The sequence below is a fragment of the Oculina patagonica genome, chromosome 14 (genome assembly GCF_052425735.1).
Source record: "Oculina patagonica isolate OP01 chromosome 14, crgOcupat, whole genome shotgun sequence".
Lineage (NCBI taxonomy): Eukaryota > Metazoa > Cnidaria > Anthozoa > Scleractinia > Oculinidae > Oculina > Oculina patagonica.
Genome location: NC_135771.1, coordinates 18,466,074 through 18,481,876, shown reverse-complemented (window position 1 = coordinate 18,481,876; position 15,803 = coordinate 18,466,074). Strand labels below are relative to the sequence as shown.

General features: G+C 38.6%; 1 protein-coding gene across 1 annotated transcript in view; it reads left to right on the top strand.

Annotated features, from left to right (window-relative positions):
- The first annotated feature begins 7,710 nt into the window (after positions 1-7,710).
- LOC144637858 (uncharacterized) overlaps positions 7,711-15,803 on the top strand; it is a 32,054-nt gene continuing 23,961 nt past the window's right edge. The window contains exons 1-8 of the mRNA XM_078496946.1: positions 7,711-7,817; positions 8,556-8,600; positions 9,268-9,422; positions 12,522-12,770; positions 13,464-13,619; positions 14,112-14,260; positions 15,037-15,092; positions 15,532-15,766. Coding sequence (XP_078353072.1) covers positions 7,772-7,817; positions 8,556-8,600; positions 9,268-9,422; positions 12,522-12,770; positions 13,464-13,619; positions 14,112-14,260; positions 15,037-15,092; positions 15,532-15,766 — 1,091 coding nt within the window. The 5' untranslated portion in view covers positions 7,711-7,771. The remainder of the gene's footprint in view (positions 7,818-8,555; positions 8,601-9,267; positions 9,423-12,521; positions 12,771-13,463; positions 13,620-14,111; positions 14,261-15,036; positions 15,093-15,531; positions 15,767-15,803) is intronic.

Below are 15,803 nucleotides of genomic sequence, written 5' to 3'. Positions count from 1 at the left end.
GTACTGGGTTCACATGTAGTTTCTACAGGGGAGTAACCCTGGTCTGGTAAATACCTGGACCAAGGTACCGGAATTGTACAACATGTACAAACTTGCACGTTTTCGTGAGAAGAGCGAGTCATCGAAGCGAAACTGATCCATCAACACCAGCGAAAATTTGACCAGAGTATTAAAAACTCGCCTGCTACCCGCCTGGGGATATAATTATAACGCTGATAACAATATTAAATTGTTCTTATATAAAAGGCGATCTGATTGGATGGCGAGGTGTTTACTAAGTGACAACTTGTAAACAATAAAGACTAATGGTTTTACAGCTTGATGTAAGGTTTGGAGAACAAATCTTTGAGTTCTCACAAAATCAGGATCAAGGTTGCACTGATCAAGTTCATGTAACCTGCGTTAGCCTGCATAGCTGGCGGGACTAGCGCCGCGCGAAAAAAATTGCGGGTGAAGCCCGCGTGTGTGAAAGACGCGGCCGCGAGTGAAATTCTCAACTCGACTTCTTCCCAATTATTTCGCAGCTTCACAGCTCGTCTCTGCCGGTCGCCGTAAACAAAGCTCTCGCACTCGGTCGCGAATCCCGACAGCTACGCAGGCTAAACTGGGGCGTGTGAAATCGAGAACAATGAGGAAGAGTTCCATTTGAAGTTGTTGAAATACAGCAAACGGTTGAATCAACGATATGAAATTGTCCAAAAATATATGCTTCCTGGGTGATGATAGAGGATCCCTTATATATCATTTGGAATCCTTGTTTGGTTTGAAATAGCTCAAAATACATCTTCATTAGATTTATCAGGAGCCCCTATTTACTGAAAGTCAGATAAGTGAAATGGGTGCCTGGATTTCCTGTTTATATGCCAGGCGTAGTCAATCGATAAACCGATAATCGATAAAAATCAATAGCAATCGATATCAATCTTCGATTGATATCGATTGATTCAGTCATTTACTGTAACCAAACTCCCTATAAGACGGACACCTCTCTAAGAAGGACAACGGACACTTTGAAATCATTATTGCTAAGCTTGTACTATTAAAAGAACAAGAACAATATTGATCTCTGTGATCTCCAGCTCGATTCAATATTAGAAGAAGTTGCGACCAAAGTAGCGGTGCGCAACCCTCTAGTCTCGCTATTACAACATCATAAATATATTGTATGAAGCAAAAAGATGGAATCGTTCGGGAGGGCTACAATGTCCGTGCATATATAGGATCGAGTTGAACCTTCACCAACGCAAGAACAGCAAGAACGTCATATTATGGAGATGCAATCGACAGCGCTCTGAGCGCTTCCTGGGGTGAATAGACTACTTAAAATATTTTAAAAAACCCAACCACGAGAATCTTGATGAACATTCTGCCTGGACCCCAGGACTAGATGCCGAATTAATAAAATGTTTTACCATGTTGAACGCCGGTCTCGTATTGTTTTACTAAATAGTAGCGCCATATTTAGAAAATGTTTCAAAAGAATACACCACCAGAGGCTCCTTGGGATTAGTGATTGTTATCGATTACTGTCGATTGCTATCAATTATTATCGATTTTCTCAATCGATAACAATCGATAATATTTTTTTTCTGTGAGTTTGATTGTTATCGATTAAAGATATCGATTGTATCGATTGATTTCCGATATCGATTTTTATCGATTGACTACGCCTGGTTATATGTGGCATATAAATTTTTGTGTAAGAGCGTCAACTAGTTCAGTTCTCAATTTTAAAGGGACAGACTGTTACGGGAATTTTTTAGCTTTTCAGTAAAAAGTACTTAAAATGGCGAGGTTCTCTCGCTCGTACACTATATAAAATGTTCTTAAACATCAAGATGAAGATATATATTGAATTGTAGTTGAAGGAAGAGGGAGCCATTGTACGTTTTTAGCTGTTTTTCCCGACCACAAGGGAAGAACTTGAAAAAGTCAGGCATCTCAAGTTCCTGATGGCATCACAACAATATCACTTGTTTATTTTAGGTTTATAGCTTCAGTACACTGACATAGTAATTTTTAACAAAACTAGTAGACCTTTAATTTTTTTAAGTGAAGCTCATGACAGCATCCCTTTAAAAAGCAATTTTTACTGAAATTCATACATTTCTTTGAAATGTTGTGAAAACTTGGATACATGAAGGCAATATTCCTTAGCTGATGATTTTTTGATTCTCATTACCTGTTTTCTTAACAATGCATTGATTTTGTAAGAAGAAGTTAGATGTTGATCTGTCTTGTTGGCAGTCCTTCCGTTTCTCTGATACAATCGCGGTGGAGAAAACTCCAGAAGCATTAAAGAGACACCGTCACAAGTTTCGCTTCAAAAAACTCAAGAGCCTAGAGACATGGAAACTACGAATATTGGTCCATTTTTGTTAAAAATCACCATGCAAGTGTACTGAAGCGATAAACAAATCAAGTCATTGTGATTGTGATGCCATCAGAAACTTTAAATCTCAACTTGAAAAAATCAGCCTGATTTTTTCAAGTTTTGTCCTTGTGGACTGGAAAAACATCAAAAAGTTATTATGGCCCCTTTCTTCCTTCAACAACAATTTATTTTATATCGATCTCCATCTTGATGTACTAGGTACATTTCATGTACGAAAAGACCTATTCGCCAATTTAAGTACTTTTTACCGAAAATAATAAAAATCCCCGAGTAAGCGTCCCTTTAAAGCCTTCTGTTCGCAGTCTTTGCTTGTATAACTCTTTGAGCCAGCTTTCAATAGTCTGTAGGGACGTGACGCTTCAAGTATCTCGTGTTTTAGGCGCACTCAAACACTTCTGTAATGAAACATTACCGGAAATGTTCCTCTTCACCTTATTATTAAGCAAGATATAAGGATTTCCGAATCAATTGAACACACTTTAATCAATATATATGTTATCAACAGAATGCTGTTTACTTCTGAATTGGGTTCTTTATAGAACACTACTAGGTCTAAATCACTCACTGATAAAGAAATGACGCCGCCAAAATTCGGTCTCACAAATTTCAAACTACGTATTATGAACGTATTAGGTCATGTAGCTTGCGAAATGCCTGAAATGTTGACACTGCAGCAACCGCAAAGTCGACAGAATCGGAATGTACGGCTAATAGCCACGTTTTGTATAAACGCGGGGCGAGTGTAGTTTGACCAAGCTTGTTTGCACTTTTACCAGTGGATGTAGTATGCCCCCTGTATAAACCTCAAAGCAAGCCGTTATACCCGCAAGACAGGCCACAAACACAGGGAGGAAGGGATTATAAAGACTGACTTGCTAACATGTTTTGCTTCTTTTTATAATGCGCAAGACAACCGTCTATGGCATTGGTGGCCTCGTTTCTCTGTACCGTTTGCTGCAGATCTATAGATGTGCATAAAGACCCATAAAATATAAATATTTAGACAAGCATGTAAGTCACTATTTATTTTTAACATCTTTTGCAACTATTGCGTGTTCTCTGTGTCAGGTTATCCCAAACGAGTTAAAACAAGTTTTAGGAAAATAAAAACCTGTTAAATAACTTAATCTAGTTTTATTCGCACGCATATTTCGGGAGGTCAGCTATTTTTGGTCAAAAAGCATGTTTGTCAGAAACACTGCTAAGTAAAATTCACATTGAAAGCAGGTTTACTAACTAACTTCTGCTAACTTACGGTTTATAAAGGAAGAAACCGGTAATTATATGAGCCAAGATGAAAACATAGGCGTAGTTACTCTGCCAAGCTTCACTGCAATCGTTTCAGGTCGAATCGAATATTTATTCGCCATACTGGTTACTGCAAACGTTTAAGAATTTGGAAGTTCATCGAGCGGATAATTTGCGGATAATTGAAAACAATCCTGTATAGCTAGCAAGTCAGATGAGAGGACTCATTGATATTTTGTGATGATGAAAAAGGTTTTAGATATATGGAGACCAAACAAAGATAAATATTTTAAAACATTGCCACCCACCATCAAAGGTTCAATTGTTTTATTTTCTTCCAAGATGTAAAAGAAACCTGGCTTGGCCTGGGTGGCAAAATTATAAAAATGTTTAGCTTTGTTTGGTCTTCTTGTTCAGTGATAAATACAGTTGTTTCCATTGTCCTAAGTGGTAACCACTTCGAAACTTGACAAGAACGAACAATTACGGGTTTGCTAAGCTAGTCGCGATTCAATTTTATGTTGTTTAGGTTTTAGGCGCACACATAGAGTTGCATACTTGCGTCTCAATCACTTCGCAGATTTCTGCTCCATGTGCCATAACCTGCGATCAGGCGTTCTGTTTTTCGCGGCGGGAGGAAAGAGAAAAAAAGAACGCCTGATCGCATGCGCCACGGCTCTGTAGTTTTCTAATACTGCTGATCTCAGCAAATTAAGGCTTATGCGGATCGTGAAACCACAATCGACTCAGTTTTTTTTTCGATGTATTCGTTCACAGAAGCCAGTAGAGGCTGACTTGCCGAGTGGTCCAATGTGAAGATAGAAGGGAAAAGCGACTCACAAACAGCGGTTCTTTATTGGCAATACTGTAGTCAGATTTGGCGCGCAAAATCATCCGTAAGACCGTAACTGAGCCTATCGGTTCCAGGTTCTAGACTACCGGAAACCTTAGAGCTTTTATTTGTCAGTCTCTCTACAGTTTGTTCTTTCTAATATCTCATTTATCGATACTCTTCAGTTTATGGGACTTTATAGCAAGAGCTTCAAAATTATAAAAATGAAATAATTTAATTGCACACTCTGAGAAACAAACTAAAAGAACTATCTGTAGTTAGAATAAAGGGAGTAAAACTGACTGAACAAAAGTAGATTAAGAAGAATTCCTTCTTGTTGGTACTAAACACGACTAAGCGAATTCAGCAATCAATTTGTTGATTAAAAGCTGACTGAGAAACTGCCTCACTGCTCTGTAGGCTCAGATAGACTGCTAAGACGTCCCTCCCGGTCAAACGACTGAAATCAAAGCTGGCTCATACTCCGAAACCAAGCATGGCAAACAGTTCATGTTGGGAGATTGTTCACGGAATGTCTCGAACTGTTTGCATGCTTAGTGCACAGGAAACTGACCAGCGTGCATGCTGAGTGCCAGGAAATTATCCACAATCCACCGTAATAAAGAAGAATTCGTAATGTATTTCACAGTAAAAATATTGAAGATCCGATACCAGGATTCATTTTAAAATTGAAATAAAGCGTTCTCTGGTAGAAATTTATAAGCTTTCGGCAGCCAGTCTGCTGTCTTCGACGGATACAAAAAACTAGTGTGATAAAAAAAAAATCATCACATAGTTTTTGTATCCGTCGAAGACAGCCAGACTGGCTGCCAAAGGCTTGTAATTTTTAAACAAGTTTTACCAGAGAACACCTTATGTATTTCACAGTGTTAAGCACAGCTTGTACAGTGGATAGCTTTAAGATATCAACTGATAAGAATGCTAAACAGTTGTTTGGTTGCTTACTCAATTTCCTATAAGTTCTGATCATGTGCTTCCATGTAATCTTGATCTGTTTAGTTTGAGAAGTTCATAGGTTATGCATGCCCAAGGCAACATGTAGATTATGAGTCATAATTATCCATGATGTTTTTTGCAATGCAACAGCTATTATCAACAAGTTATACATGCTCCAGAACCTGCTTTTTGCTGATATCAGCAATCTTGAAAACGCTAAGGACTCAAGCTGTTTTGAAATTCCTGTGGCTCATTTTAAACTTCAACACTTTTAGCAAAGTTCTCAGTCCAAATGGTTGTTATCATTGACGATTTTCATCCACTCAAACATCTTGAATTACAACCATGGAGTTTAATTCTTGGGGAGAAAGGATATATGTAATATCCTATTTAGCCAGTATCCCCGGAAATATGCATTTTCACAGCAATATAACCCGATTATTAAATACCAAAGAAAATGCCCTTTTCTCAGACTATTATTAAGCAATTTCCTTGTCATACTGAGTCCAACAAACCTACACGAGGCTTCTATAACCCCTTTTATCATGTTTGAGTAAGCCCAAAATTGTTTCATACGCGGTTTTGAGGGTATTTCCGTACGGCGCGAAAGGTCACTAGGTTTAATTCAAGGCAGCTCATTAACGTAAAACCGGCTTGAAGGACGAAGGGAAAACAGATCAACATTTGGTGAAATAACAAACCCAGAGCAGAAAGGAAGTTGTTGGACAGTAAGCTCATAATCTGCAGAATTTCCGGACAAATCCTGAATGAAAATATATGACGTAAGAAGTAAGAGTTCTCGTGCTCGCGCGCGTTCGACCACCGCGGTGATTGCTGCTTGTGTACATTGTACATGTACAACTTTTCATCACTGAAAACGCTATGTCGCCACTTTTTGTTCATTCCGTGAGAGACGCGTATTTTTTGCCGTTTGCTTTGCGAATATGCACGCAAAAAGTTTAAAATAAGAACAGTTTTTTCTGGACAGTTTCTCATTCGGTGACTGCTTTCAACATCTATGAAACGGAAAAGGGGAGAAAGCGTTTATCGCATGGGAATGTCCCGGGGGGACAGGTTCAAGGCCCATAATTAAAAATTTGCTTTTACTTCTCCGTACTTATTGTACTTTCACTCAAAGAAAAAAGCCTTTATTTTGGGAGGAATTGTATAAAAATCGTTTTACCTTCAACCTAAAGCTCAGTTTTTAACGTTTCTAATAAAACACGAAGAAAATTGCATTGCTTTCGATCCTGAGTTTGGTCGTCGGAGAGAATCCCCTCCCCCCTGCGCTTGCAAAAACTCCACGCTGTGAGCACCACAGGGGAAGCCGTTTTGTTTTTATTTGCGGCATTTTCTGGAAAAAACTAACACGACTCTGTCTTCATTTCACGTGGGCAGCACTTCGATGCGGAAAAAATTGCGCAACCATTTTCAATTCGTCCACAACATATGCTCAAGCACGATATACCAGGAACTCAGAAATGTTACTTTTTATGACCAAAATACCTCCGCTAAAGAGCAGATCTTATCAACTCTGCTTATTTGTCAGATTTGTTTTATATTTTCAGATAAGATTGGTCTAGCTCAAGTGCGATGTTTTTTTTTTCGTATGAGCTCATGTTACTGGACACACAAGCTAAATATATCATCAGCGAGAGCGTTTGACCTCGGTGGAATTTTTTCCTTTTAATTTCGCCGCAAGGTAATACTAATCTTTCACAAATCAGTGATCTTTGTACCGTTATTCCAAAAACTCAGTTTCTAGTCTTTTTCTGCAAAAAATCTGGCGTAACTTGAACGCGCCTTTGAGGAGAAAACCAGACGGTACACCTTTCTTTGCATACTTTTTGGTGGTTAAAGAGATTGTTACATGTAGTCATAATATTCTCTCTCTGTACTTGCTCTGGGTGGCTCAACTTTTTTGCAAGGTTTGCAACTCATAGCAACATACCGTGTGTTGGGCTTGAGACACGATAATGTTGTCCTTTTGGACCCTTGTTGTTGACAGAAAAAAAAGATGTCATTTAATCGTTATCTAACGTTGGAATCAACCTTCTGAATATAAACCCTGTTCTCATTGGCTCATTTGCCGCAAACACCATCGAACTTTGCCTCACGCACATACAACGTCACCTCTGATTGGCCGCTCTCTGTTAGTTTTTTTCTAACCTGAACTCCAATTGGTTGTTTCCTTTTCCGGATGTCACTCATATCAGCTGGCATTTATTGATATGATAAGCGCTGACCTTTTGTTCTCCCCGGGAGTGAGGAGTGGCTCGGTACAAAAGAAGCTTTCTGGCTGAGGCTTTTCTAGTCGCAGCTTGGATCTTCAACGCGAAATGAGATCTCTGATATTCGTGTTGTTGGCCACTGGGGCATTTGCGGGTACGTATTTTCTTCTTATTTTCTCTCCAAACGCGCTTGTTACTGCGATCAAGCTAAAAAAAATCAGCCAATAAACGCAGCTCCATTTATTTTTTGCGTCTTTCCCGGTTTCGATATTATTCTACGTGCGCGCATTTCGGAAAATTTTACTTTTGCGTCGGTATTTTCCCTGCTCGCTTCCGAGTTCCTGTTGCCTTCCTAGCCCTGACAACTTGGAACGGTTTGCTAACGTTTTCATGTTGTCAAATTGTCAAAAACTATCGTTATGCTGAGACTAGTTCAATTAAAGGGGAATTTGTCCGGGCGAGCTTTGACCGCAACAGTTCAATCGCGCTAGAGCGCTTCACAGCGCGACTAGTTGAGCTGACTCGAACATAGAACGATGTCTGCGGGTTTTACTGCAAAGATGCGCTCGAAGTTCCTTGCGTAATTTTTTGCCTCTGCGTTCAAAAACACCAGACGATTTGATCGTCACCTTGCAGAATTTTCTTGAAGGTTATTAACATCGTGCGTGCGGCACACGAGAGTTTATGCAATTAAACAAAGAGTTATAGTAAAACTGGAAAATCTTTGGCCGATAATTCGGTTTATGTTATTTGTTTTATCTTTGGTTGATCTTGTAGTTCTTCATTGTCCATTGTTCTAGCTGTTCGCAATTTTGTCATGGATCAATGTTGCCTTGAGTTCCACAGATCTGAATGTTATGTACTAACCTTGTGATATTTAACTTTTTTGCAGCGCCCGTGTCACAAGACAGACAGAGGCCGCCGGAATGTGACAAAAGTAAGTACTGAACTTATTTTCTGTTCGTGCGGTCATGATATTATTTTTTATTGTACACGCCATTATTGATGTAATGACCTCTATGGGTATAACCTTGAACAACATTACCCGTTGGCCATGAGGCACTTTTGTCTTGCATTTAATCGAGATATTGTTTAATTAATCAACAATCTACTATTTATCTTTCGCGGGGAAGTTTGAGTGGATGAATCGAGGAGTTTTTTTTTGACCGGAGATTGCGACCCCCCAAGAAACCAGTTATACTCTTTAAAACTGGCCGATTGCCACAGAAACAACCTTTAGTTGTATGTTTTTTGGAGAGTAAACTTTCAATGTTCGATTTGTACTTTTAGCTTTCTAATTACCACCCTAAGGATATTTTTTCTTGGCGTTGCGTTTCCATATTGCATAAGTTTCAATCACGGGATTTACCTTGCAATCCACTTCGCGCAAGCAAAAGCAAATTCCGGAAGTGACCTCAAATTTCCGAGAGACTTGCTGACAACCGGCTCTACATGCAACATAATGCAGTGCACTGATTGGCTAGCAGCACGCGGGTAACACGCTCGCGACAGGGTTTTAAATTGTCACGGGACACGTGTATTGTGTTACAAGGTTTGCACTGTAAGCGTATTGTTTACGTTTTCCTTTTGTTTTCCGTTTCCAGAATTAGACAGATTTCACCATGCAAAAGATTTTACCTACAACTACGAAGGAGAAACAGTTAGTAGTGTCGCAGGAGCGTCTTCTGCCCGCTCAGGGCTGAGAATTCGCGCACGTTGTGTCGTCAAGTCTGTTGCACCATGTCAGCATGTCTTGAAGGTAAGACAACCCTGTTGTGGACTTCGGGAGCAACCTGATATTTCCCATATCTGACCTTGAATGACGTGTACTTAATTTTGCGGTTTGTTAAGAAAAATACTCTCTGGAAAATCCAGTTCACGTCAAGATAAGACCACCATACTCGATTTGCCCACTTGAATAATATCAGTTATTTTCCACGCAATTTTGTAAATATTGCAAGTTTTTTAGTTTCGTGTCTGCTACTGCGTTAATCAAGTTACTGGATATGATTTTTCATCAAAGTGTTATAATATCATTATTCCGTGAGCAGAGCTTATTTATTCCTTCCGTTGGTTTTTCAACTAGCACGTATAACTCACAAAATCACAAAAACTGTACTTGACTTTCGTTTGAAATATATTTTTCAGTATCTATATAAAGTATAATTTTTGGTGTGGGTGTTTTCCTGATATTCATGGGCATGATCAAAGGAGTCTTTTGCTAGCGGGGTTTCTTTCGGTATCCCTTCGGGACATTTTCTCCTGACCTTTCACAGAAACAGCACTGATATGGAAATATTATGCAACCCGGATGGACCGTGAAAATCGCAAATTCTGACTTGATTATTACCGTGGAAATTGCAAATTCTGACTTGATTCTCCTTGCGTTTTTTCTCAATTTGTGTATTTTTTCTTTGATAAGTAAAAAAAAAAAAAAAATTGATGGTTGCTTATAAATTCTTTAAACCCTACTTTGCCTTTTTTCCATTTCCTGTCCCGTCGCTGTCATTTCCGGCCCCCTTATCCCCCTGTCTCTTCCCCATAAACGCAAAGGGAAAACTGAAAGTGGGTAACTCCCTTCACACATAAACTTCTTTCGTTGCGTTTATGTAACCTTAAAGTAATTTGTTATGAATGTACAACTGATACAAATCGTGTAAGCTTCACGGAATGTAATGCGCTTCTTAGATAATATTTAGCCCGGGATTTTTTAAATTCTTTAAAGCTCTTGTTCTAAAAATACAACCTTGTGTTTACGATAGAACGTTTGCATTGCGATGCAAAAATTAATGTTGTTCTGTTCTTCCTAAGAGAGAAGAAGTTTCTTTGAAGCAAGACAATTTAAAGTGTTTCTCTTTGATAATTGAAAAAATAGCTTGCCATTGATGAAATGAAAACGAAGACTGATGTTTTAAACTTGGCAGATGTCACGGAAAATAAGCAACGAAAACAAAACCAGTCCAAAGTCGAACTCGAAATTATTTTATCAATTAGTAGTCGATAAACAGCGAATTTTAATGCGCTTTACGAGATAGAAAGGTGTCATCCTGAAGGACTTCGTTTTCGCTATCTGTTTTTATGCTAGAATTAATCTTTTAAGTGCAGCAAACTAATGTGCTACACAGGAAAACAAAATCTTGCCTTCTTGTTTCCGAAGAATTTTTTTGCCGGTGAAAAAGCAATTTTAAGCGACATAACTCAGCGGTCTCTCCCAGCAGGACAGCTGTGCGCTGGGTTAAATTACTTCCGGTGTTTCCAAAAACAGCTACGCCTAATAAAAACCTTCTTGTGCGAGCTCGGCTTTCTCAATTTCTCCAATGTTAAGGTCAAGGTGCATTGCATGGGTTTATCCTGTTATAGTCATATCCTGCATGCAACCGAATCTACCGAAAACAGTTCGCTTACCGGGTGTATTTTGACCTCGGAAAAGCGCAAACCCGAAAAATGTGTTTTACCACAGCACGAAACCTGGCGAACAAGCGGCGTTAAAGACATAATATGATCTGTGCAATCAGTAATATTCTCGCAATGGGCCACCTCGAAGGGATTTAACGCTTGAAATTTTGCTTGGGGAAAAGAAAACACTTGCACAGCTGGAACAAAGAGAATTTTCGCAAAAACCAGTAGATTTCCGGTCCTAAATATAAATTAAGCAAGGGAATTATACTTTTTTTAAAGGGAGGATTGTCTCTCAACACCTCGAAGGGATTCAACACTTAAAATTTTGCTTGGGAAACGGAAAACACTAGGACAGCTGAAAAAAGAGAACTTTCTCAAAAACCAGTAGATTTCCGGTCCTAAATATAAATAAAGCAAAGAAATTAGTCTGTTTTCAAAAGAAGATTGTTTCTCAGGTTTTGACCATTCAAGTCATTTTGGAAATATCGCCATATTTTGCTAACAGAGCTCTCTTTTCGAAGTCAATTCCTCCTCACTGCAAACCTGGGAGATCTGGAAATCTGGGAGAAACACTCGAGAGAATCTCAAAATAGGATGCTCGTTTTCGCCCACCCTCAAAAGACATACTTGCACAAAAAGCACGCATCATCATCATCATCATCATCTGCTTCCTTATGTCTCCTCTGGGAGAATAGGGCCTTACAAAAAGCACGCACAACGAGTTTATTTAAGCTCCATGACTCGGTATTTCGTATTTTGATGGAACTCGTTTTCGCCCACCCTCAAAAAGACACAGTCTCGCAAATCGCACACACAATGAGTTAATTAAAGCTCCCTGACTCGCGGTAATCGCTTGTAAAAGAAAAGAAATTGGCTTCAATTGAACTTTTAGACCTTTTGTTGCCTTAGGCAATCAAACAGGAATGTTCGACCATAACGTTTAGTACTGAAAGGGCGCCGCATGAGTTACATGGGCCTGTTTGGGCTTCATATCAAAGGTTATTGGAGATTGTTCTGTCTAGAATTCTCGCGTTTTCCTGACATAACAATCAGCCTTGGTTTTATTTGAAAGACATCGGTGCAAAAGTTTCTTTTCTTTGGGTGTTAACCATATAAGCCCCAAGAATGATCAACATCAAATTTCTTCTTACAATATCAATACTTCATCAAGATAAAAGGTTATAAGAATTCATAAAATAATCATTAAAGGGAAATTCCCATGATCTTTCAACAAATTCTTCCAACTTATACAATAACAAAATGTATGGAGATCAGTCAGGGGAATTTGCATATGGATGTTTAAGTTTAAAGTGTTAATTTTACGTGTCTGCATAGAAAAAGAATTCTAGCGAGTCACTAATTGCTTTCGCAACTTGCAAGCAGAAAAGTTGAATAGAAAGAAGAAAAACTGGTTTATTATACAGGTTATGTTAACTTGTCAAACCTGTTTGTCTTGCAGATCGACCAAGTTGAGCTCTGGGAGGCCCAGAGCAAGAACCCCGGTCCCTTGGAATTTCAACTTTCCCAGGGATCAACAGCATTTGCTGAAGAGCTTGAAGCTCAAGATCTTGTTTTTAGAACAAATGTCGGCCGTATCACCGATATCCTCGCCCATCCTGAGGAACCTTCTCATGTCTTGAACATCAAGAGGGGCATCCTTAGCGCGCTGCAAGTGCAGTTTGTTGACGACCATGCCACCTTAGAGGAGGTGAGATCTTTATTTTTTTTTTTTATTTTACTTTGATTATTGATATGATTGGTTATTTGGTCGTTTTTAGGGCTTAATTTAAAAAACTTTGGTCATAAAACACAAGATCTGATTGGTTGGGTGGCTGTTTTTAGAGATATTAAAATTTTGGTCATTAAATAAACGATCTGATTGGTTGGGTGGTCGTTTTCCATAGAGCTTTCTAAAATTTTGATTATTTGACGAAAATGCGAAAACAAAAATGAAAAGCCACTTTGTAACAAAAATCTGCACGAATTAGGTGTTGTAACACCTTTTGTCTGAAGTTTGAATACATTTTTTTGTGGAACTTAATTCTTGCTTTTAGCAACGATTTTAGTGAACGAACTCCCAAGTGATCTTTAGTTGTAAAATAACTCTTGAACATCTTTCATTGATCAAAATCTGTCTCTCTTTGCAAAGCCAATACATTGTCTTGATGTCCTACCAAATTCTGTAAATTAGATTGAAAAAGCATGGAAACAGACTAAGGAGAATTGATCTTGTGTTTCTCATTGTTATCGATTTGTAGGACAATGTTGTTAGCAAATTCTAGATGTGTTAACTAATTGTCTTGAAAAACAACCAAATTCTCGAAACGAACATAATAAAATGTATACCACTAGAGTAAGGAGAATTGATATTTTGACTCTCATTATCTGTTTTGATTTGCAGGACGATGTTGTTGGCAAATGCAAGGTGCGCTATGAGATCAAATCTCGCCACCTTAGCAGACGCCCCAAGGTTGTCTACAAGACGAGGAATCTGACCGAGTGCTCGGACCGAGCCCAAACTGACATCGGCATCCATGTTCATTCTTATGAGGAGAAGGTAACGAACACCTAGATTATTATTCCATGGCGGTAAATGGTTAAACGGGGGAAGGGAAGGGGGTCCAGATATCGTTTCACGGGAGACAAAACGTTCATTTCACGTTTCATTTCATGTTTCATCCATTATAATCACGGGAAACGGCCTCGAAAATCACAATTCACGCAAACTACGAACTCGATTTTCGTTTAGGGGCGAACCATTTAAATTTTTGAGGTGGGGAAGAGAGGGGGGCAATTTAAGACAGGAAATAAAAAATCTTGCGCCAGAAAAGTTGGAGAAAATAATTGTGTACAAGTTAGGAAGAAAGTTATATTGGCAAAAATCTTGAAAATAACGATGCAGGAAAAAATCGTTTCTCAGAAAGAATTACCCAAACCCTCCCTCCGCAAAGTTCTCATTTGAAGTTTTGGTTTTCACGCAATAATTGTAAAGAAAATAAGCCAATTGTCTAAGGTGTTGAGTAACTTTATGATTTGTTTATGTTCACAGCCTTTGAGCTTACTGAATTCCCACAGTACCTGTAGACTGGTCCTGACGGCCAAGAAGCGAACCCAACAGGTCATTTGTCAGGAAGAACACGTTTTCAGACCTTTCTCCGCGGGCTATCAGAATAAATCTGGAGCAATCACCAAGACGAGGTAGGAGCCATTTTTGAGAAATAAAAGTCACCGCACCGCCGACTTGGATGTTTTTCCTCGTGCCGCTTTCTGACAATCGCTAACCGTGCCAAATAGCTTTCCTTCGTACTATGCCCTGGCTTAAAGGGACTGTGTCACGGCTGAGTTATCTTTATTTTATTAAGTTTTGCCAAATACTTGCTATGAAACGTAATATTTGCAAAGAAATTACTTCTATAGATCTATATGACAAAACATATAAATTACAACCAAACGTGTCTCCCAGGCGTCATAATTTAAAGTTACAAGCAAACGGGATTAACTTTGAAAACTGTTCAGCCCAACAGTATTTCAAAAACTCATATCGCAATCCGTTCTAATCTTCATCAGTTTTGGCCATCCGAACCTTCTTTTTTATTTGCTGTGTCACTGAAATGTTCCTTCACTGTTTTAAGCGGTTATTTTTATATTTCACCAAATTTGATGGCCAATTCCCATGCCTTAATGTGGCTTAAACTCGTGACACAGTCCCTTAAACTTTATTTCAACTTCATTACAACACATCGGTCACAATGCAGTTAGTGATTACAAAAACAATAGTTACTTATAAACGTAATTTTGCAATACTTATTGCAAACATTCTTGCAATAGATACATTAAAATAACATTGTTTCTTAACGAAGTAACTTCCATCGGTTTTTTCTTGGTTAGAATTTTTTTTGTTGATAACAACTACAAAATTTTTTTCAACGGTATAAGGATCCACAATGTATTAATTTCTCTTTTTTTCATTTCAGGCAAAAATTGGAACTGCAGTCTATTCAGTCCTCTGAAAGTGAACCTGCAGTTTTTGGTATGCAGATTAATCTTTTTTTTAAAAGTAGTTTTAAAACACTCGCAAATTATCTTCATTTAATCTGGGAAAAGTTTGACTGAGTATTGCAAGTTGAAAAAGTTCAAAACATCTTTTTCTTGCTCCTTCACGAACACAAAGTTTTGTCTAAACACAATTCAAAGGAAAAGTTATTTTCGTCTAAGGTTAAACTTAAAATCCTGCAAACCTATTCGCTGTAAGTACACCAGCGTTGTGGATGCCTACCAAATACTATACTTTAAAAATAACTTTCGTAATAACGCGATTGTTCTGAAAACGCTGCAGAGATAAACTTTGCACTAAACGTTTAATTCAACCTGTTTAATAACCTGCTAGTTATGCCTTTGTTTTTACAGGCAAATAGTTTTGTAACTTTTGGAAAAACCACTATAACCCAAGATTATTTTTTTATTTGCAGAAGAATTTCAGCTTGTCTCGTTGAAGTACGCACATGCTCAGCCCAAATCCAACCAGAAAGCTATCAACGATGCTTTCTACTTAGTCACCCGCCTGAGTAAAGAGTCACAATACTCAACCAGACCTGACTCGGCCCAGCACTTCTCTGGCCTCGTGTTTAACATCCGCAAGCTGAACACGCCAGCAATGCAATCTCTGTGGCAGAAAGTCCATAATGAAGAAGACCACAAAATGCAGTAAGTTGGTTAACCATTTTGCAAAAAAACAATACAC